The sequence below is a fragment of the Dermacentor variabilis genome, chromosome 3 (genome assembly GCF_050947875.1).
Source record: "Dermacentor variabilis isolate Ectoservices chromosome 3, ASM5094787v1, whole genome shotgun sequence".
Classification (NCBI taxonomy): domain Eukaryota; kingdom Metazoa; phylum Arthropoda; class Arachnida; order Ixodida; family Ixodidae; genus Dermacentor; species Dermacentor variabilis.
This window is the reverse complement of record NC_134570.1, coordinates 144,723,376-144,747,192: the sequence shown is the minus strand read 5'-3', so window position 1 is coordinate 144,747,192 and position 23,817 is coordinate 144,723,376. Positions and strand designations below refer to the sequence as shown.

The following is a 23,817-nucleotide window of genomic DNA, read 5'->3' as shown; positions in this document are numbered from 1 at the left end:
GAGGAAGGCGTCCCAGTCAGTGACATTAAATTCTCTCGGTGGAGCCGCCCTGATGTGTATCGCCACCGCAACTATGTAGTGGTCGCTGCAAAGGTTCTGGTGCAGGTTGCGCCTCTCGGCCCCTCGGTAGTTTCTTGACGAAGGTCAGGCCGGGCGCCGCGTCCCGCACCGCCGACGTGCCCAGTCGAGTCGGATAGCGGGGGTCCGTCACCAGCTCTAGCGAGCATTTAGTGACTGGCTCCAATAGCCGCTTTGCCTTAGGCATTTACCTTGCGTAACCCCAGACTTCGTGGGGCGCGTTAATATCTCTTGCCACTATTAGCGGGACCCCCTGGCCTTCGTTATTATCAGTGTGAACGACTGTCTTTTGTCAGAGGGCAGGCTGTACACGTTCACTACAAATACGCTGTTTTTCAGCCAACGAATCGGTATGATTTCGATGGCAGTTACCTCCGCTTTCACGTTGCCTAATTTCAAATCTCGTTCCTGGAAAGATAATTTGTTCGCGACGAGGGTCGCCACTCCGCGCTTACCCTGTTTGAATTTCGACGAGGCGACCCGGTAGCCGGGCAGGGTCGCCTGACTACCCAAAGTTTATTGTAATATTTTGACGTGCAGGTTGTCCGCCTGCGAGGCAACGAGCTGTAGCACCGGAGCCTTGCGCTGTTTGAAGCTAGCGCAATTCCACTGCCACACGACCAGCTCTCTAGTTGAGTTGTTCACCATGATCGATACCTTGGATTTGTTTAGCGCCTGCAGGCGCCATGTGTGCTTCGATCCGCGTCTCTCTTGCCGCGAGGGCTACCATGCTTTCCGCTCGTTACTTGACCATTAGCTGCAAAGAGCTAATCGACTGCTGAATTCCCATTAGGATGCTACTGGACTCGGGTTCCACCAGATTTCCCTCCTACGTCAGGGGAGGGGCCCTGCATTTGTCCGAGCGAACCGACTGCTCCCCTTGCGGGGTAGGTGTACTTTGCGGCACCTGCTGCTACTGTTGTGCGACACGCTGGGAAGTAAAGCCTTGTTTCCGAAGTTATTCGAAATCCGCCCTCATTTGCTGAATCTCAACCTTGAGACGCGCGTTTTCTTCCGCTAGCTGAGCTATTCTAGGGTCTTCCTTGTTATGCTTTGGCAATGCTACCTGCGCTACCTTTGATTATGGTTTCGGCTGCGGCTTTGGCTTGGCCCCGTCCGCCCAGGACGGCCCCTCTTGAAATCGCACTTGAGAGCGGGAGCGCCCCATGGAGCAGGTGCGGCCTCTTGATCGGCTGCGCTGTCGTCGTGTCGGCGTTGTAGAACGTCCTTGCGTGGGGGCGCTTGCCACGCTGGAATCGCGTGATCTACTCTCCAGCTGTTGCGGCTGGCTTTGCAACAGCGATTTTTTCTCGTTTCTGTGTCGGCGCCTCCTGCGCCGCATGACGTAAGGGATTTGGTGCCGTTGCTTGCACTAGCCGTCCACCGTCGGGTGTGGGCCCCCGCAGAGAGCACAGTTGGGCGACCACTGGTGGTCTTCAGCCGGGTCGTTGACTCTACAGCCGCGGCATCCCTTTCTGTCAGGATTTGGACTGACGTTGACTATCTGCCCAAGTCAGCGCACCCCTAGCACACGTCGTTCTGCCGCCTGTATAGCGTGCAGCGTATTAGGCTTACGCCACACATGACATAGTTCGGTACTTTCATACCGTCGAAGAGCACTAGCACTGTCGAGCTGTTTTTGATCCGCTTGGCTTCCAAGGCCTTGGGATTTCTTCGGTTCACGAACATTTCCTGAAGCTGGGCCTCGTTGATTTCGGGGTTCACTCCTCTCATGACCCCCTTGCAGGTGTTATCCGGCGCCGCATTGTATGCGGCCACTTTGAATGCGCCTTCTCCTAGGTGAAGCTTGTGAACTCCGGCGTATGCGTTCGCGTTCTTCTCGGTCGACGTGGACACAACCAGAATATTCTGGGTTGCGTTCGGGCAAACGATCTCTTCCTCGGTCTCGTTCGGCGTGAGCGAGGCCGCCATTGCTAGCGCTTGCGCCAGGCGAATATTACTTACATTTTTCAGGTCGAGGCCGTCTCTCGGTCTCACTATGACGCGAATGTGGTCCCTCGGTAGCCGGAGGAACCTCGATGCGGTGACGAGGCGCTTGACCGCGCTCTGCGGGCCGGCCGTGCGGCGGCCACCCTTCGTCTCTGCTCGTTCCTCGTTGCCTCTTTGCAGAACGGTCCGTCCTGGTTTGGCCTTTTTGTTTCTGCTCATGGCCGTCGTCCAGCCTGGGCGATTCCCTTCTGCTCGCGAGATGTCTTCTCCCTCCACAACTGTCCTTATAGCGGGCATGCTGCCGCGCGCACGTACGAGCGAGGCCTGGGCCTGCTCGATCGTCGTCGCCGACGATAAGACTAGTCGGGTAGGGCTAGCTGAGCCGCGGCGTGGTCCGTATTAAAAAAGTCTCCAAAATTAAAAAAAAGGGTTCACTGACCGGCAAAAATGGGACATATGCGTGTTCCTTAGAAGAAACTGCGAGGAACAGCGCACATTTCATCGCTAGGAATCACAAAAATCAGCCCGAAAACGTCTACAGAAGCGCGAGCGGAAATACCACATCCGCATGTATTCCACATGTATTGAGTTCTGGCGTTTTACTTTCCAAAACAAGGAGTTAATTATGAGGCACGCCATAGTGGGGGACTCGAAAATATTTTTGACCGCCAGGGGTCCTTAGCGTGCCCCCAATGCATGTGCCGCGGGCGCTTTAGCATTTTGCCGCCGCCGAAATGCGGCCGCTACGGCCGGGATTCAATCCCGTGACCTCGTTCTTTGCAGCTGAACACCATAGCTGCTAAGCTATGCCGGCGCGTGAACCGAAGAGAGAGAGAGCGGGAGACTCTTTATTAGAAAAACAGAATTTTGGCGGCGCGTATACACCCGCTGGCCTGCTACTCTGTATAGTGATGCCGAATGGGATGAAAAGGTTCAAGAGGAGAGTAGGAGACAAAGAGAATAAAAATAAATATGACATGCGCAGGTGGACCTGATACTAATATTTACAGGTGGCCTGACGCGTATATGTAGGCTTCTGTATATGAAGTGTTCAATCCTTAGAGCTTTCCTATTAGACCAATTTCTGACAGGTATTTGAACAATAAGTTCAAAACCCACCGCTGTTTAGAAGGACCGGGCTTTCGACCTAAGATGCTGGGTAATGTTAACGGATTGTGGCAAATTATGTCTATTTGTTCCTCAAAAAATTGTAACTTGTCGCGGTAAACGGGTCATTCTAGTAATATATGCTCCCTTGTTTCTAAGTTGCCACAATTATCACAGTAGAGGTTATCGGCAAGCCATATGCTGTACAGATAATTGTTCGTGTATGCCATATTCAGTCGAAGACGATGTTACAATGTCTCTGAGGGTTGAGGATGTGGTCCTGGAATTTTCAGTCTCATTACTTGGTCAATATAAAGCAGGAAGTTGGCGAAGCGGCCGGTTCCAGATGCGGTCTTGTTCTTGATAGGCATATTTTTTGCCATGTTTCGAGCGTTCGCCTTTGCAAATAAATTTCGTTGGAAATTGCGGTATTGGAGTCCATTTCCGGCAGCTTCATCCGCTTTTATATTTCTCGAAATACCGGCATGGGAGGACAGGTACCCACTGGGACTTGACGCAATGCCCAGCAATCTTAGCCTTGTGGTGAATATAATCAATGTCAAATGCTGCAGGTTGGTTATTACAACGCTTGTGCATGTTCCACATACTTTGTAGGGCTGCTTTTGAATCCGTGAAAATCGCCCATGTCTTTGGCGGCTCCTGTCGAAGTAGATACACAAGGGCCTCTTTAATGCCTATAGCTATGCTGAAGTAGATGATGTCGCTCGCTCAAGACGAAACAAGAATCGTTGCCCTGGTGAGGGAACCATAAGTCCGCACGATGAGCGATGCGGAGTTGTAGAGCCACGAGGGAAAATGTGCGTTGTGGATACATATTCGTTGTGCATATATTGCATAGATGTCTGATAAGTCGCTGATTGAGGCATTTTCTTTTTAGCAATGATTCCGGGGGTATACAGACGTCAGACTGTGTAGTTTCGCAAGACGCGTAGCGCCACCTGCCGGTGCGAAGAGGCAGCAATTGAGTAGTGCGCAGCCCTATTCCCTTGCTAAGTTGCCTATGCAGCTAGCGAATGCGAAACAACGATTTAACTACATTTTGGTCTATATTGCGAGTGTTTTGCGCATTTAACACCAAGACAGAGATCTATGCATTTCTCCGCTAGTCGGACGCGCTGTCGAATAGGTGTTCTGCGGCCGAATTGCCAAGCGCTTGCTGGCGGATGGAGGAAGACGGCAGCGCAACATCGATAGCTCCGCGCGCTACGAAGAAACACCGCAATCGACGCTACTGTTGTGTTGTAAATTGCCATGAACGTGAAGGAGTGAATAACAACATTCACTTTTACCGATTTCCATCGCTATCGTATGAAGCGGAAAGGTGAGAGTGCTGGATACGGGCCGTTGAACGTGTTGGGTATACATCGAATTACTTGCATTCCCCACAACACAGCGGCTCGCATGAGAAAGTGCGATAATGTTGTTGTGCTGTAATTGTGCTGCGTAGTCCTGACGTAGGACCGCGGCAACCAAGCGAAAACTCAGGAATCTGCAGTCGCCACTTCGTTGGCAACAGAAAAAACAACGTTTCGAACCATCCTGCGTATGGGCCATCGATATTTCCACCGGTTAACAGACGTACGCCTACGCTTGAATCAAAAAGTGGAACGGAGAAATTTGGCTGGTCAGTTTAACCAAACAATTTGGTTCGTTTATTAATTCAAAATCCTGTTCTTGACCATCGGTGTATCGCGACCTCATTTCTAGTTTCGGTATTTTGTATGTCCTGTGCCGATACAACAAGCACGTTTCGCAATGTTCTGAGCCTGCTCGACTGTGTCTTTCACATGTGAGCAATAAAGTTGCTGTAGGAGTAGTGGATCAGTAATTGCGAAGTAAGGCGCGTGTTTAAAAATAAATATCGCGTTTATTTACATTTATATGTGCGCGTGCGTTGCTTGAACCGTCTGCGAAAAGTTCAAAGGTACTGCGCGATGATGGAGCTCCTGCGAGACAAAAAGATCGCAGCGCGCAGGCGCTGTAGGAAAGTTACATTCGTTATGTTCGCACGCTGTTCGCTGCCTTGGAAAACGTTTTCTGTTTGCTGCCCTGAAAAAGCCTATGGAAGAATTTACTCTCCATAAATAATGGTGAGGAAAAACATTACGATAAAATGCATAAAAATATAGGAGATACTTAAAGGGACACTAAAGCGAAATAATAAATCAGTTTAGACTAATGAAGCATTGTTTGAGAACCCTGCAGGCAGTCATTTAAAAAAATTGTTTGATTATTAGATGAGAAAATGAAGGTCCAAGTATAAGTATTTAAATTTCGCGCCGAAACCCCAGCGCCGGTACGTCAGCGTGACGTCAGTGATTCCAAAGTATGTTTGGGTATTTCGGCCGCGTTGGCTCAATAAAGGTTCCAGAAATTTACCGTGTTTACCATTTGGTTCCTTTAGAACACAATGTAGTCAATCTGTACCGCTATATATAATTAGTAGGCCCTAGAAGATGCCACCAAAATCCAAGACGTCACAGCCCCCAGGTTCGGGAACATAAGTAGGCGTCGCCACCCGTATTTCGTTCTTGCGCTTTCTCTGGCTTACCAAACGTCTTATCGTTGTAAGAGTGGTGTTTTTGGTGTTGAAGAATGGTAATTTACTGATGCAGAAGAAATCATTTTTCACTTTAGTGTCCCTTAAAGTCTTGTCTTCAGGACATTTTTAATGTGAACCCATTTGAAGCGCTTCGAGTTTTATGCTGATATGCCTATAAACAAACCTGATACTCTCTGTAATAGCGAGTTGCAGCACGCCAAAAAAACACATGAGACTTCTTTTAAATTGTACCCGAACTTCGCCCTGTTGAGCTTCTTCCCTTTCCGAAGTGCGGATGGGCGGAAGAAGCTCTGCAGGTCCTTGATTTTCAGGAAACCGTGTCTTAACACAACCGAAAGAGGAGGGTCTACTGTGGCCTATGCTCCTTCGCTTGCCGACCACTCTTATTGCACTACTCAGTTTGCATCAAGGCTGCGATGAGGGCGCTGGTGACGGGTTTTTCCGCAGCGCCGCCTGGGCAGAGTCTGAGGTCTGTGGCACCATTTCCAATGGGGACAGCGTCCACAGTCTAATGTTTCGTGGCATAATTTGTGACACCTGAGCAGGAATAGAAATAGATGTGCTTCCGATGGCCCGTCCAAAACTAGATTCTGCACGGCTTCTAGAAATACCCTTTAAAAAAGTAGGTCTTCGTATTAATGACATGCCGGAGGTGAGTTTGAAATGTCTCCTGAGAAAATAGCACTTCAAGAGGTTTCATCTAGCTTCTGCTAATGTTCCTGACAGGGATGACCCCTTCGGAAGGCCAAGAGATACGCGAAAGCACTTGTTCCGTGAAGCGGCAAGTTTTCTCTTGCTTATCGGATACATTTTCTGGAGGATCGGGAGGCAATACCGTAGTGTTCCGTCGACGGAGGCCTTATGGAGAAGCACCATTGATCGACAGTTGCTGCCCCACTGTAATCGGGCTAAACATCGGAATAGGCGATACGCCGACGAAATCTTCTCACTCAGTTTTTTCACTTGAGGCGACCATGTGAGGTCCCTATCGATAGTCACTCCAAGAAATCTTTGCGTATTGACGTATGACAGGGTACGACCACCCAATATCAAGGGGTATTTTTCTATACACCTCAGCGTGAAAACCATAGCAACACTTTTGTCGGGTGACAATTTCAGACCTCTTGGAAACAGGTAGGCCGATATCTTTGCCAGCGCTCTCTGGAGACGTTGCTGGGTGGCACTACGGGAACGCACCAGGCTCCAAATGCAGATATCGTTGGCATACAGTGTGATTTTGACGCTACGGGGCAGGTTTCATGTCAGATGGATGTGCACTAAATTAAGTAATACCGGGCTTAACACAGCTCCTCGTAGCACTCTCTTCTCGAAGTAATAAAGCGCCATGGGGCCACCCGGGGTATACATGAAAAGTTGGCGTCCTTTAAGATAGTCTTCAATGTATGCGTAAAGCCGTCTTCCAAGACCAAGGGTTTCCAAAGCGTCAAGTACTGCTGTATGATAGACCGAATCATATGCTGTCTTAATGTGCGAAAATAATGCAGCAGGTGTGTTTCCACAGACGTATTCTCTACAATTAATGAGACCAAGGCAATGACATTATCAATTGCGTAACTATTTTGCCGGAAGTCATCCGTTTCCTCCGGGTAAACCTTTGTAGTTTCCAGAAACCAATTTAGTCATTTGTGGATCATTCTTTTTCACATAGCTTCCCTACGCAGCTAAGCAGAGATATGGGTCTTAAGGAGGTGTAGTTTGTGGGTTGCTTCCATGGCTTCCACATAGGAATAACTTTCGCAAGCTTCCATTCCTTAGGAAGCTCCCCAGTTATCCCCCCTCCCCCCCATGAGGCGTTGTAGTAATCCAAAAGGCGTCGGCGAGATGTGTGGCATAGATTTGCGAGCGCTTCATAATTCACACCGTCATGGCCAGGTGATGATCGCTCGTTTGCTTCACCGATTGCTGCCGTCAGACTATTCAATTTTAAATTGTAATTCTAAGTCAGGAAGTGTCGCTCGAGGCGGACTAGGCTGATGGCTTGAAATTTGCCGAGAAAGTTGTGCCCCGCTGGAAAGGAGCCTCCAGTACTGCTCTGCTACCTCTTTCAGTGATGCGCGCTCCTGTAATGAGAGGGCGATAAAAGAACAAAGCTTTTGCGGCTCTTTGCGAATGCCTCTGACGACTCGCCAGATTTTGCTCAGCGGTTGTTCTATGTCCAGTGTCCCAAAAAAGTTCCTCCAGATTTTCCGGTCAAGATCGGAAGACTTGTTGACAGGCACTCTATCTCCACATATTATTTGTGGCAATTTTAACGCACATAACGAGATCTTTGAACCGAACGATCCTACTTCATCAGTTATGCTAGAGGTTTGTCAGGACTTCGTCACGTTAGATGTCCCACAAGAGATCAATTTTAAATTATGAGAACTGTGGCACTCTCCGGCGACCGTCGTTAGTGGTCAATGTTTCCGTTAAAAATCGGCATTGTTTCCATGTTCCCAATAATTTAGGAAAATAATTTATAAAAAAACATCTTGTCAGCGAAAAGCGCTCGTCCTTGTGTTGCTCCTTTTCTTTGTCCCTGGTTGTTTTCTGCAAAAAAGTTTCGCCAAAATGAGCCTGTTCTAACTAGGCCGACTCGCTGTTATAATTTATAGGTTAGTGAGCATGAGTAAGAGGCTAAAGAAGGAAATAAGCTCGCAATTTTCAGCGATGGCCGAACAAAGGCTAGTAGTTTTCCGGGTAGTACAAGCTGCAGTAAAGATTCGCTTTCTGAGTATAATAGCGCGGTGTCATGCGACAAAGGGCGCACAAAAGATAATTCGCATTCGCAACACTGACGTGAGGGAGTACACCAGTAGGTGGGAGTGCGCATGCTTGAAGTGAAGCTAGCGTTCAGGGTTGCCACAACATCTACGATTTCAGTGTGCCGCATCTCCCAGATAACGCGGCCTGAAACCCTGGGTGCTCGAGCCGCGAATGTGCCGCCGCATCAGGTACCGTACGGTGGTGCTCACATAGATGGCGGCAACGCGACACCAATATCTGTTTGATAGCTGACGCATACTACTTCATGGCCGCATTAGGTGGTGTTGCTATATGCTGTTAGTACGCGGAAACGCAACGAGCAGATAATGCAAATGCGCTTCGTTGAGCAGGTACAGTGACAGGTAGATTGCCTCCGCGCTGGCAGAAATTTACCTTTGCTTTGACCCACGGAGACGAGATGGCAAGGAGAACGAGGCCAGCGAATGGTCCCGAAGCGGACGAGTAAAAGGCGACGAACAGCTGCGTCGAGATAAATTCTTATGAATAAACCACGAGAAAGGAACACGCGAAAGGGCCGCGGGTAGTGCCAATACTACGTACCCTTGTAGCCGATCCCATCATTGGCACGGCTATCGCAAAAAGCGTCATTATAACGCCGCTTGCAAACGCTGAAATAAAAAAAAATATTCGAGACTGCTGGGTATTTAGGAGCGTAGATATATTGTATTGCACTTAGATCAAAGCACCGTCAATCACAACAATGGGGGATATTCTCGTGACTGGAGCGTTCTTCTGCTCTCCCAGTGCAGTTAAAATTCCAGCAAGAAAGAATATTAACCGTTGTCGGCTTTCTCTACAAAACGACTTATTTCGCTGCTGTAAATCTACTGCAAATTGAGACTCCGTAATGTTCTCGACGCTATCCTCACTCCGTTTGTCATCCCGCAACCTCATAGACTGACCTTAGCACCTGGCTGACTTTCCGGATGAAACTTCTGGAGCTATCCTGTCGTCCAGCTCTTGGCAAGTTCTATGCTGGACAACACTTGCGAGGACTACCTCAACAATATGGTGAGACCTACACAAGCTACATTCAAGATGTGGTCGGCCTTTGCAAGCGTGAGAATCCATCGATGACAGAGGCCGACAAGCTCAAACACAGGTTGAAAGATAGCAGTGACGATTAATTTCAGATGCTTATTGCCAAGAACCCGCAAACAGTAGCTGACGCCGTTAATCTTTGTCAGAGCTCTGACGAGCTGCGGAAGCAACGCGACTCCACTCGCGATGCCGGCTTGCCCGAAGAAACCTTATCGGCCTTAACAACTGCTGATATTATAGGTGACTACTCCGTGTTAGTTAAGGAGGTTAAGCAGGTCGTACGCGATGAGGTTGCGTGCCAGCTGCCGGTTGTACGTTGTGCACTCTGTGCTACGCATCTACGCTGCCGCCCTCGATGCAGCGCATCATTCAAGAGCAAGTTTCCGAGGCGCTGCCCGCAGCTCCGGCGCTACCGGTGACTGCTCCGCTGAACCACGCGGGATCCGTGGTCACGCCTCTACCTCCACGCACGTACTCCGAATCTGCGGTCACACCTCAGCCTGTGCCCTCCGCCTGTTCTCATCAACTGTATGATTTCTCACAGTCTGAATGAGCTATCGTAGACTGAGCGATTTCTCGTACTACACTTGTGCATTAGCCTTTGGTCTTGCCAATGAACGACATTCCCGTACATCATGGGCAAGTTTGAACAAGCTGAGTGCATAGAAGATGAACGAGATTATTGGCACTTCGTTTACATAGCTCCTATAATAACGCAACTACAGTTCTTGTATATCGTACTACATGCATGACCATTTGTGCAGAACTTACTGCGGCGTTGCCTTGCTGTAATGGTTCGTTCACAATTCTATGCTAAAGATTATTTTGCGGTTAAAATGCCTGATTAAGTAATGGCTTGCATTTGTAAATAAAAGGGCACATTTTACACAGGTTCTTTTGCACAGCCGTAAAAGTTTTCATTATTTATGATGTCCTCTGAATTTAGGCAACAGCATGTCATCCATCTCATAAACGTTGTTTATTGGATCTTCTAATGGTACATTAATAATGCCCAGTCTGCTGTCAGATGACTACACGCATGTGTTGCTTGAGTGAGAGCTTGCAGGGAACCTGAAAAAGTAAAAAGGCAGCAATTTCTTTTGACTTATGCAATAAGATAACGCATAGGCAAAATCAGTTTTACCTTCATTCACACAATTAACAGGGCTCCAGCGTTCCGGATATAGGGGATACAGAACAAAGTTTATTAGAAATAAGGCGTTTCCTGCAATGCTTATGACTCCTAAAGAAACATGTGTTACTATTGTAAACCTGTCTCATTAGCAGGCAACTGAAACAGGTGTTATCGCAGTGAAAAAAGGAAGACGAACACATAGTTTGATCAACAATAATACTACTATTGAAACGAAAGAAGAAGCCTAAAATATAATTTAAAAAAACCAGCACAAACAGGTCGAGCGAACTAAATTACTTGGAAACTACCCTCTGCCAGCAACGTAAAAACCGTGGTGGCGTAGTGGTTTTGACATTGCACTGCTAAGCCAAATGACACAGGATAAAATCCCTGCCACAACGCTCACATTTCGATGGGGGCAAACTGCAAAAACATAAGGTACACTGGGCACACAATAAAGAACCCCGAGTGCCCAAAATTAATCCGGAGCACCCCACCCCGCTAAAGCGTCCCTGATAATCATATCGTGGTAATGGCACATGAAAGCTCAGAATTTAATTTATATAGCACAAATAGTATATGCATAAGGAAAAATGCTTATTTAAAATCATCTGACAGCAGCTACCATTCAACAAAATTTCATACTTTATAAAATAAGAAATGGTCAGATGATTTGAGGAAATATCTATTTAGGCCCAAAATAATGTCGTTTGTTCTATATGGCCCATTCTGCCTTGCTTTCTTTTTAACTAAATTATATGTGCAATGCAGGTTCTCACTACACCTAAAAAAATTGGCACCACTCCTTAAAGAGCATGGTATTGTTTCAAGGGGCAGCAGAACTTTTCTATACTATTGCTACCCTTCCCAAAGGATTTTCACACTTGACATCACGAGCTCCTGGGCAGGATCACGAGTCACACTGGGCCCCCTTTTATCTGTTCTTGTCCAGAAAATGCTGCCCATGAAGACATTATCCTGAGTTTGCAATTGTAATGTATCCTGTTCCATAAAGATGAATTTAGGATAAGTTACCCAAGTCAAGCCAAAAGAGCTCCTGTTCTGGCAGGTTAACTTTGTGGGCTTGAATCAGGAAGAGCTTACTGTTCTCACGTTCCATGGTGCAGGTTGCCCTCTTTAGGGTTAAGTGAATTGCCACAGTGTTGATTCGTTTGCGCAGAGTGGCAGTTGTAGGTTTAGTGAGCTTATGGGAAGACAACCTCAATATAACTTTGTAGTTGAAACGGGCTCTTTTGGTTTTAATACATCAAGTTTTCTTGAGATTGTCTGCAGAGGTCGTCCTTTAGCGTCGTCATGAAGATGACAATGCGTTGTATGTCCCAGAAGAAACAAATAATGATCTTGTATAATTTTCTCCTTGCAAAGAACGCTCGAGTTTCCAAGCCCTTCATTTTCTATCAGTACTGAAGTCTTGCTGGCACTAATTTCTTTCCAGCTAGACGAATTATCTTGAGGCACCATGCTGACACTACCGACCCCTTCAAGATGCAGAATTTTTGTATTAAGATTAATTGCTTAGACTGTATTCAGATTAAAGTCTGTTTGGAGGGAAGCTGGCACTTGCAGATATTTGTTCTGGATGCGAGTGAAACCAACCAGTAAGGTCTCGGTTACAATGATCTCTCAATAAGTTCGGTAGAAGATATTGTCAAGGGTTCGACGAAAATTCATTTTCTCCAGTGACATGATTTGTGAAGTTGCGGTCACTGACCAAGTAAGTGATTACCATCGCGTTAGAGACGAGACGACTTTCCGTCAAATCTTTACCTCCTACACAACTAAACATAAGATGTAACCAAGATTCGCGAGTTCCTTTCACTCACATATAGAATAGCACCTGTGAGTGCCCCCTGTCTTCAACTACGCTTCCAAAGCGAAAACCCTTATCCTGAAAAGCCTGCATTTGAAGACATGAATAGCGTCAGCTTGGGGCCTCAAGATAATTCAGCAAGCTGAGAAGAAACTACTGACAACACAAGTATGTCAACAGAAAATGAAGGGCATCAAATCGCTTCTTCGCAATGTACCAAATAAACGGTAATTGTTCACGACTTTCCGGATGCACAACTTCATGGCAACCTCATGCCGATGCTAGGGAGCACTAGCGCGGACAATTTCAAGAAAGAACTTGATGCCGCAAGACAAATGCGCTAACTCAAATCATAGAACTTATGCTTAATATCTCTTCTTACAACTACATTGAACCTAAGCCTGCTGTTTTGGGCATGGGGACAAACATCAACACTGGTGCCCAGCCTGAGTCAACGAGAGTTATCTGCACGGTGAATGGTATCCACTTGCTTCCGAATATGAGGCCCACACCTGCACTCTTGGTGTGCTATACAAATTGCGGAAACACATTCCACCAGCTCGTCTGCCTTAGTGGGATCAAAGAACCCGTATGGGGCTCCAAAAAGCATCGAACCAATAAACGCGCCAGCCCAAAGCAACAAATCTAGCTTGTTTAGTGTTGAGAAAAGTGGCCTCACATCGGCTGTTCCTACAATTATTTCTCGCCTTGGAAGGAGCGTGCTTTGCTCTGCAGGCGAGTAAATAATGAAGAGGCATACATCGCTACCAGGGAACAAAGCATGCAAAAAAGAGTACGCAGATCACAAAGGTGTTGGCGGATATTAAATACAACTATCGTACAGTAGACGCTACGTCGGCAAAACAGGTCAATGCATGAATGACTAGATTTCCAACTATGTTAAGGTGATGCTCAGGTCATTTGGCAGTCACTTCGTAGTGCACAGCTAACTTGCAATATTTTGTTTGAAAACTGCGGGACTGTAGCAAAGTATAAGGACCGTAGGGCTGGCGAGATTTGCTAGGCTTTTGTTGTATGTGTGCCCAGGAATAAGCGAGCTGACTGCCCCCCAGGCTGTGATAAGAAGCAAGACTGCTTATTTATCATTGTAAAACAGGTGGCATAGTAGCCATGTCATGTGTGTTTTTCACAGTTGACGAGCAACATGCATTGCAGATTTATCGGTTCTCCCCATTTCGCCTCTCGCTTTGAATTGCTGTGCAAGCAGTACAATTGGGTAGTTGTTAGACTGCGTTAGGTCCTGTCAAGTCCTTACTCTTCTTAATAGTTGTGCAATAAATAAGGCTTTTTTTAGTGAAAAAGTGCTACTTTAAGGCATAAAGAAACTCTATGGCAGTTTGTAATTAAGGAGTGTAAGCTCGGAAAACATGCAGTGTTTTGCAGTGTTCCGTGAGGAACACTGCAAGAAGAGCACCTTGAAAAAGAACATGACTGTAATTATCACCTAGGCCAGACCCTGTGTCTTAGCATATTTCTCAAAACTAAAACTCATAATTAAACTCAGGTGCAAGGTGTCCATGTCATATTACTTTGTCAATGAAGCAAATCACAGTGGTGCCTGGATGTTGTGGGACCAACTCAGGCGTGGAGATCATCACTCATTAGCAACGCAGCAGTCTTCTGGCACTTTTTCTGCAGGCCCAGCCACACCTGCATTAAAACAACTGAGCTTAGTGTCACGAGATTATAATATAATAGGTTCCATTGTGAACAAAGCAATTCTTATTAGGTATAAATAGGAATGAAATGCTGATATTTGCCTATAGAAAGCTTTGAGTGACAAAGCCTGCAAGTTAAGAAAAATGCAATGTATGAGCCAGATGTGAAAAAACCTAAGGTGCTTTTCTTGCCACTTCCTCGTGCATAGTGGCAGCCAGGTTAAGTAATCTGTACGAGACTGCCGTATAGTTTAAGCTAATGTGGTCGCTTCGTGGGCCAATTATGATACCATAGCACACCATGCATGCCTACAGTAGTTTTACTGTGTTTTGTAATGCTAGCCATCCTGTAGGCTCTACAGTGTCAAATCACCCCTAAGCCTAACAGCATTACCCAGTAGGGCTAACCAATAATTGTCCACAGCAGCACAACTCAGCATAAATGATCACAAAGTATTCATTACACTTTTAGAACCCTCGTCCTATGGCTTCACCCAATTTTTGTAGAGAGAATACAAGCTTTAACCATCTGCACAAGCTGAATGCACCAGGGCACCATAAAAATGTCACAATGGCTTTTTACACAACTACACGTTTGATATAACACTGTCAAGTTCAGTATCAAGTCTAGAATAAATCTAATTGTTCTGGCATGAAGTAATCATTACAGTACCAGTGGCACCCTCGACGATAATGGAAGAGAAATTAGTTCAGAGGAATTCGAAATCCCAAAGGTAACGCCGGAAGAAGTAAAGAAAGCATTGGGAGATATGTAAAGGGGGAAGGCAGCTGGGGAGGATCAGGTAACAACAGATTTGTTGAAGGATGGTGGACAGATCGTTCTAGAGAAACTGGCCACCCTGTATACGCAATGCCTCATGACCTCGAACGTACCGGAATCTTCGAAGAACGCTAACATAATCCTAATCCATAAGAAAGGGGACGCCAAAGACTTGAAAAATTATAGACCTATCAGCTTACTGTCCGTTGCTTACAAACTATTTACTAAGGTAATCGCAAATAGAATCAGGAACACCTTAGACTACTGTCAAGCAAAGGACCAGGCAGAATTCCGTAAAGGCTACTCAACAATAGATCATATTCACACTATCAATCAGGTGATAGCAAAATGTGCGGAATATAACCAACCGTTATATATAGCTTTCATCGATTACGAGAAAGCGTTTGATTCTGTCGAAACCTCAGCAGTCATAGAGGCATTACGGAATCAGGGTGTAGACGAGCCGTATGTAAAAATACTGAAAGATATCTATAGCGGCTCCACAGCCACTGTAGTCCTTCATAAAGCAAGCAACAAAATCCCAATAAAGAAAGGCGTCAGGCAGGGAGATACGATATCTCCAATGCTATTCACAGCGTGTTTACAGGACGTATTCAGAGACCTGGATTGGGAAGAATTGGGGATAAAAGTTACTGGAGAATACCTTAATAACTTGCGATTGGCTGATGATATTGCCTTGCTTAGTAACTCAGGGGACCAATTGCTATGCATGCTCACTGACCTGGAGAGGCAAAGCAGAAGAGTTGGTCTGAAAATTAATCTGCAGAAAACTAAGGTAATGCTTAACAGTCTCGGAAGAGAACAGCAATTTACAATAGGTAGGTAGCGAGGCACTGGAAGTCGTATGGGAATACATCTACTTAGGGCAGGTAATGACGGCGGATCCGGATCATGAGACGGAAATAATCAGTCGAATAAGAATAGGCTGGGGTGCGTTTGGCAGGCATTCTCAGATCATGAACAGCAGGTTGCCATTATCCCTCAAGAGAAAAGTATATAATAGCTGTGTCTTACTAGTACTCACCTACGGGGCAGAAACCTGGAGGCTTACGAAAAAGGTTATACTCAAATTGAGGACGACGCAACGAGCTATGGAAAGAAGAATGATAGGTGTAACGTTAAGGGATAAGAAAAGAGCAGATTGGGTGAGGCAACAAACGTGAGTTAATGACATCTTAGTTGAAATCAAGAAAAAGAAATGGGCATGGGTAGGACATGTAATGAGGAGGGAAGATAACCGATGGTCATTAAGGGTTACGGAGTGGATCCCAAGGGAAGGGAAGCGTAGCAGGGGGCGGGAGAAATTTAGGTGGGCGGATGAGATTAAGAAGTTTGCAGGCATGGTATGGCCACAATTAGTACATGACCGGGGTTGTTGGAGAAGTATGGGAGAGGCCTTTGCCCTGCAGTGGGCGTAACCAAGCTGATGATGATGATGATGGTGATGAAGTAATCATCTCATTTTCATACGTGTAAATATCACCAGCACCACTACTGACATATGGGCATTTCGTGTGCAAAAACACCAATTACAAAAAGTGAAGTTTGGCCAAGTTGGTAACAGGTCATTTTCATGGTGTTCATAGCACGCACACTGCAAATGATAAGCAACAAAGAGAGAGTGATAAAGCGCTGTACTGTATACCACACTGCGTGTTACTTATTGAATTTTGCACGCTGCACATTCCACCATATGCCTGCCCCTTATCTCTTTAGTACGTCTGCACTTTGAATTGCACGGAAAGGAACACTGAGACCATATAATGCAAGAAGGAATACAAAAAGCAAGAATCATGCCGTCCAATGCGGCACAATTTTAAGTGACTTAATTTTAACTAACGTCATAAACTTGCGACTGTGCTGAAGAAAGGTTAATGAAGTCGCTGTACAAGACAGCAGTTTGCGTTTAGAGAAAATATATTTACGTTTATTCTTTCATTTCGGAAAACTGGTGGTTCTGCAGTATCCTGAAAAGGTGACATCGTCGAAAACCAGCCTAGTTTTTCAGTAATAAATATACATACAGTCAGCTACAGTGATCAGGCTTTATATAAGTGTGCCACAGTCAACACGGTAAATAAATGTTTCCGTGATTGTTAAGGTAAAAAAGAATCACCAACACATTCTTGACACGCTCTAAGTGCTCTGAAGCAGGCGGAACTTTTCTGCTGCACTCATCTACCAGAGCTCCAGCAAACACATTGTGATATAATTTACTGCAGGACATTTCAAATAGTTGCTCTTCATGGCTTCTTGGTGACTTCGGAAAGGAGGAGCAAGTGCAGTGACATCTCTTAGCACCTCAAAGAAAGTACTGGTGATGGCATGGCAACACAAACCACTGACATTCAAAATAATTTTCTGGTAGCATTGTCTCATGCCACATCATTCAGACAAATCTTTAAGGGGACACTGACGAGAAAAATAATTATCTGAGCTGCATTATTACATTACTTTTTCTCTACACGAGGAGAAGACTGAAGTTGCCAAAAGAGGAGGCTCGGTAAGCCAGAAAAGCGACAAGCAATATAAAGTGGTGAAGCCACAATAAAGTTTCGGCACTTGCTCACCGCTTGCTAAGGCCTAAATTAGTGTTTTTGTCAAATGTTGACTATATAGCCTTCTAACAGAGCCAAATACTGTACTTAGCAATTTTTGCGCAAATGTATTGAGCCGCAGCAGCTAAGATACAGTAATATACTCTGGAATGCATAATGTCCCGCTGACATACCAGCAGTGAAGTTCTGGCGCAAAATTTACCAGAAAATGCAGCTTTGACCTTCACACACTGTTCTATAGATACCCCCCCATCAGAAAATTAGCACAAAAAGAAAGAATAATTGATGTATATGAACTGATTTAGTGCTTCCCCTTAGTGTTCCTTTAAGGCCAAATCCATAAGGTTATTCAGTAAGATATGCGTCCCAACTCATATTATACACATTAAAACCACTTATTTTGGCCTTGCTTGAAGTGAATTTTTATGTCAAGAAACATGAAATTGAATAACAGGAGTCAATGTTAAGGGTAGCATTTTAACCGTCAAATTGAAATCCATTGACACCATCGTTCGCCGCTTTCAACAGTGTGCACTTGTTGATATTGCAGCTGTGATAAAATTCTTGTAGGACAGCACGGCTTAGCATGGCGTACATAAAACAATTTTCTTCATTGCGGAAGTAGTTTCTCGCACTCTTTCGGAGAGCAGCCTATAGGCGGCTCTCCGAAAGAGTACCACACAATGGAAATAACGCATATATGCATTACTCACAAAAAAGCATTGTTTCTCTGAGAATGCGATAGCCAATTACATATTTAGAATTGACCATTTTCAAATGCATGCAAAGTACAGCATGGCTTTCAGGGTACGACAAAGTACTGGAATTCACATCAGCCAAGTTCAGCAGTTAACGCCACAATCAAATCTCTAGAAGTTGTGGATATCAGCAAGTTGACAGAGCAATAAGGAGGAGGAGAGATAGATGGTGCCGCTGTAAGAAAAGCAATAGCATAGTTCAAGCTCTATCCGACGTCATGTGCAGAAGGGCAAAGCATACCCAGCTTTCGGATATATTCTCGCCTACGAACACTGCACCAGACTGACTGACATGCTTAACCAGCAGTTTGTGATACCACATTATTACAACCTGCAACTGATGTGACATAAGTTATCAGCATCAAGCTTGACGCTAAGCTGTAGTAGGGACACATTTTGAACTGGCTACATTAAAACCTAAAGCAAAAGTGCTGTACATTTTGTGCCAAATCTGCCAGCCTGCGCAATTTATATTTTGCAAAACTCCTAGACAGAAACGCTGTGTTGAAAAGACAGCGCGCACTTTCTTAAAGCTTTCTCGCAAGTCCCACATTTTTCTATGCATACATTATTAACCATTATATACCTTGACACGCTGTACACGAGCGGCACACGTGGAACAGAAGAAACTAACATGTTTTTAGATTAGTGTGTTTTTCTCACTGTTTTCGGTGCTGCCAATTGAGCCTGCTTCTGGAATGTATCTTAATAAGCTTACCTAAAGCAAGTGTCTCTCTGGTATTTTGGTTAGAGATTTTTCATTGCTAACAATTATGAAAGCAGCGAAGGTGCCATGACTAATTTTACGTGCATTTTCGCAATCCCATGCGACCCATCTCCCAACAGCTTTAAAATATCTTCACCAATAGAACTTCATTCTCATTATTTAATGGAACATTAGTAAAACTGTAGAATGAGCAAGAATTCGTAAATTTCATGAGAGATTCAGTAAAACTGGCAGTTACAAAATACACGAAGAGAACCTAGAACACATAAGTGACCATGACAGTTTTGTACGCACCGTGTCAAAGCAAGCAAATCGGATGCTTTGTCGTGCTGCTCAGGCTGTATTAGTGCTCCAGGCTCCTACGTGGTGCAGAGGTGGCTCCGTCTGAGGAAATCGGGACATCCCTAAACAATAAGAAATGTTCAGCTTGTTGTAATCACTGCTGAAACTCCAAACTTCTGATTTAACAACATCGCGTTAAATTGGAGAGAGTTATCCCATAGCCAGCTACATGAAGCGGCATCCGATTGGACTAATATCTCCTTCTTACGTCAGAGGCGGTTATTTAACGAGTGAAATGCACGAAAACACAAAACATACTAAACACAAGAAATACAGGTTCTCTTGGCGACATTCTATAAGCAGACAAATTTGCATACATGCTAAATCTTTGAGGAGTCAGACGGAGCACCCGGGTGCCTTCGCACGTTGACGTTAGCTGTGAAAACAACACATCAACGCACTTCTAGAAATGTCTATACGATTTCCTGCTGAAAAATTATGTACAGAAGCAGTGTCATTCAATAATTGGATTTTGGTGCCCGTTCAGACAAAGCGATCGCCGGCCCTAGCATACATCATAACAGAAAGCAAATAAACAACAGATATAACTCTTAGCAACATCAATACGTCGCACGGTAATTTTCGTAAAACTTCTCGCTAAATGTGCCCTACGAAATGAAGAACAAAAATTAGGAGAGCACTTTTATTGTTTTTGTAGCTGTAGTAATCATATTCAGGTCCGCATAACAAGGCACACCACTCTAAACATAAGAATGCGCCAAGCGCAGGACTTACCTTTTGAGGCGTACCCGGTAAACGATTCTTCATGTCACTTCACGCCGCATTGACTGAAGCAATGGTCCTTCCACCGTAAGCACTTTAATTGCGGATGAACTACAGCGCGCGATAGCAAAACTTTCAACACATTCTTCAGTGCACTGTGATCCGATGCGATAGCGGCGAGGGTACGAATGTTCTCATGAGCCGGGAACAAAGAAAGCGCGAATGGACCGAACTACAATGATAAGCAACGGCGCACCGCACAAAACGTACAGTGAGTTACTAGCGTTGTACCAGCCAAGGGGTTTAGTGATCGGTAATGCATACAAAAAAGCAGCACATTCCTCTTGGCATAGTGTAAATATGATGAAACTGTCACTATCAAATCGGCCGCCCCGGCCGTCGCAACAACGTTTTTAGATAATTTTTACGGCGAATGCCTTTCTAGGCTCATGGTGAATTTTGTGTCAGAAGACCTGACCACCGGATGTCTGTGAAGTGTCATCACACCATATGAAGACAGCTGAAAGACAGATGAAAGAGTGAAAAATGATTGATCATGACAGGCAGTGAATAATAACATTATAAAAGAGATTGGTAGAGGTTAATAATGAATAGTAATGACTAATAATGACTACTCATGACTTCGAAATGACCAATACGTGTAACGACGGCGTGTAATGACCACAATTGATTTGAAATTACTAGAAATGCCAAGCAATGAGTACTAATGACTAAAATGACTACTAATGACTTGTAATCGCTACGAACTTATCGATATTCTGACGACGGCTTGTAGTGATCCAAATTGATTACTAACGACCAAAATGCTTACTGGTGAGCAGTAATGAATAATAAAGAGTGAAATTACTATTAATGACTACGAAATGTCCAATATGTCTAACGACAACTTGCAACGACTTCAATTCATAAGAAATGACTAAGGATGCTTACTAATAACCACTAATGACTAATAATGACTGAAATTACTTGTAATGACTACTAATGACTCAGATGAACCAACATGTCTCACGACGGCTTGTAATGACCACAACTGATTACAAATGACTAAATATGCTTTGTAGTGAGTAGTAATGACTGAAAGATAGAAGAGAAATAGAAGAGGCAAAGAGAAAGAGGCGATTGATAAGAGGACGAAGAGTAGGCTTTCGCCGTTCGCCTCTTAAGAGAGATCTTAAGAGACCCTGTAATTTTCAGTACCCCAACTCTTCTCCTCGCCTATGTGCACGAAGCGGCCCGCTGCCGCTCCCGCCAGCGCAGCGCTGCCGTCAACCTCGGCGTCAAGCGTACGAGTGTCGTCTGCTATCGCCTGTCACGGTGATGATTGTTTTCTCGGCGCTCGGCATTTACCTGGTGCTCGCTGAAAAAAGTAGCCATTATTTCTTTATGCTGTTGTTTAAGCTGAAGTATAATATTTTGTAGACGCCATAACTCAAGGAAAACGTCCGAAGGAAGGGTTCACTCTTGCGGATATTTTCCAGAGAGGCCAAAACAGGATTCCACTACTTAGTCATGCTCAAATTTTCCGGACAGGCCAAAACGTAATTCCACTACTTAGACATGCTCAAGTTCCCTTTATATTGACAGCCTTCGATATTTTCGGTAGACTTTTTATTCTTGCGTTCATATAGGAGGTTGTGGCCAAATGCTGCACCAGAGTGCTCTGGTAACGGAGTGCGTTACCGGTTCTGGTCACCGGGATCAGGTCACTCTAGGCCTGTTTATGCAACGTTATCAACACACGGATTTTTTTTCTTTTCTTTCGCTCTGGTGGAAAATTTCGCGTCACCGGGATTCGAACCACAGACCTCTTGTACGCGAGGCGGGTGTTCTACCTCTACGCCACCGCTACAACGGGTGTGGATGTAGAGTCTACGCCCCTACATCCAGACATGATGACCAGGAACTCGAAAGCTTCTATGAAGACGTGGAATCGGCGGTGGGTAAAGTCAAAACAAAATACACTATACTGATGGGCGACTTCAGTGCCAAGGTAGGCAAGAAGCAGGCTGGAGACAAGGCAGTGAGCGAATGTGGCATAGGTACTAGTAATAGCAGGGGAGAGCTATTAGTAGAGTTTGCGGAACAGAATAATATGCGCGTAATGAATACCTTCTTCCGCAAGCGGGATAGGCGAAAGTGGACGTGGAGGATCCCGAACGGCGAGACTAGAACTAAAATGGACTTCATACTCTGCGCTAACCCTGACATCATACAAGATGCGGACGTGCTCAGCAAGGTGCGCTGCAGTGACCATAGGATGGTAAGAACTCGAATTAGCCTAGACCTGAGGAGGGAACGGAAGAAACTCGTACATAAGAAGCCGATCAATGAGATAGCGGTAAGTGGGAAAATAGAGGAATTGCAGATCAAGCTACAGAATAGGTATCCGGCTCTAACTCAGGAAGAGGACCTTAGTGTTGAAGCAATGAACGACAGTTCTGTGCGCATCATTAAGGAGTGTGCAATAGAAGTCGGTGGTAATTCCGTTAGAAAGAATACCAGTAAGCTATCGCAGGAGACGAAAGATCTGATAAAGAACGCCAATGTATGAAAGCCTCTAACCCTACAGCTAGAATAGAACTGGCAGAACTTTCGAAGTTAATCAACAAGCGTAAGACATCTGACATGAGGAAGTATAATGTGGACAGAATTGAACATGCTCTCAAGAACGGAGGAAGCCTTAAAGCAGTGAAGAAGAGACTAGGAATTAGGAAGAATCAGATGTAGGCGTTAGGAGACAAAGCCGGCAATATCATTACTAATATGGATGAGATAGTTCAAGTGGCTGAGGAGTTCCATAGAGATTTATACAGTACCAGCGGCACCCACGATGATAATGGATGAAAGAGTAGTCTAGAGGAATTCGAAGTCCCACAGGTAACGCCGGAAGAAATAAAGAAAGCCTTGGGAGCTATGCAAAGGGGCAAGGCGGTGTGGGATGATCAGGTAACAGCAGATTTGTTGAAGGATGGTGGACAGATTGTTCCAGAAAAACTGGTATCCCCTATACGCAATGCCTCATGACCTCGAGCGCACCGAAATCATGGAAAAACGCCAGCGTAATCCTATTCCATAAGAAAGGGGACGCTAAAGACTTGAAAAATTATACACCGATCAGCTTACTGTCTGTTGCCTACAAAGTATTTACTAAGGTAATTGCAAATAGTATCAGGAACACCTTAGACTTCCGTCAACCAAAAGACCAGGCAGGATTCCGTAAAGGTTACTCAACAATAGACCATATTCACACTATCAATCAGGTGATAGCAAAATGTGCGAAATATAACCAACCTTTATATATAGCTTTCATTGGTTACGAGAAAGCGTTTGATTCAGTCTAAACCTCAGCAGTCATGGAGGCATTGCGGAATCAGGGTGTAGACGAGCCTTATTTAAAAATACTGAAAGATATCTATACCGGCTCCACAGCCACCGTAGTCCTCCATAAAGAAAGCAACAAAATCCCAATAAAGAAAGGCGTCAGGCAGGGAGATACCATCTCTCCAATGCTATTCACAGCGTGTTTACAGGAGGTATTCAGAGACCTGGATTCGGGAGAATTGGGAATAAGAGTTAATGGGGAATGCCTTAGTAACTTGCGATTCGCTGACGATATTGCCATGCTTAGTAACTCAGGGGACCAACTGCAATGCATGCTCACTGATCTGGAGAGGCAAAGCCGAAGGGTGGG

At 45.2% G+C, this 23,817-nt stretch overlaps 1 protein-coding gene across 1 annotated transcript in view; it reads right to left on the bottom strand.

Annotated features, from left to right (window-relative positions):
* LOC142574246 (sodium-coupled monocarboxylate transporter 2-like) overlaps positions 1 to 23,817 on the bottom strand; it is a 180,897-nt gene that overhangs the window by 41,059 nt on the left and 116,021 nt on the right. Inside the window, exons 12-13 of the mRNA XM_075683380.1 lie at positions 9,050 to 9,117; positions 8,882 to 8,968 (exon numbers count right to left, since the gene is read on the bottom strand). Coding sequence (XP_075539495.1) covers positions 8,882 to 8,968; positions 9,050 to 9,117 — 155 coding nt within the window. The remainder of the gene's footprint in view (positions 1 to 8,881; positions 8,969 to 9,049; positions 9,118 to 23,817) is intronic.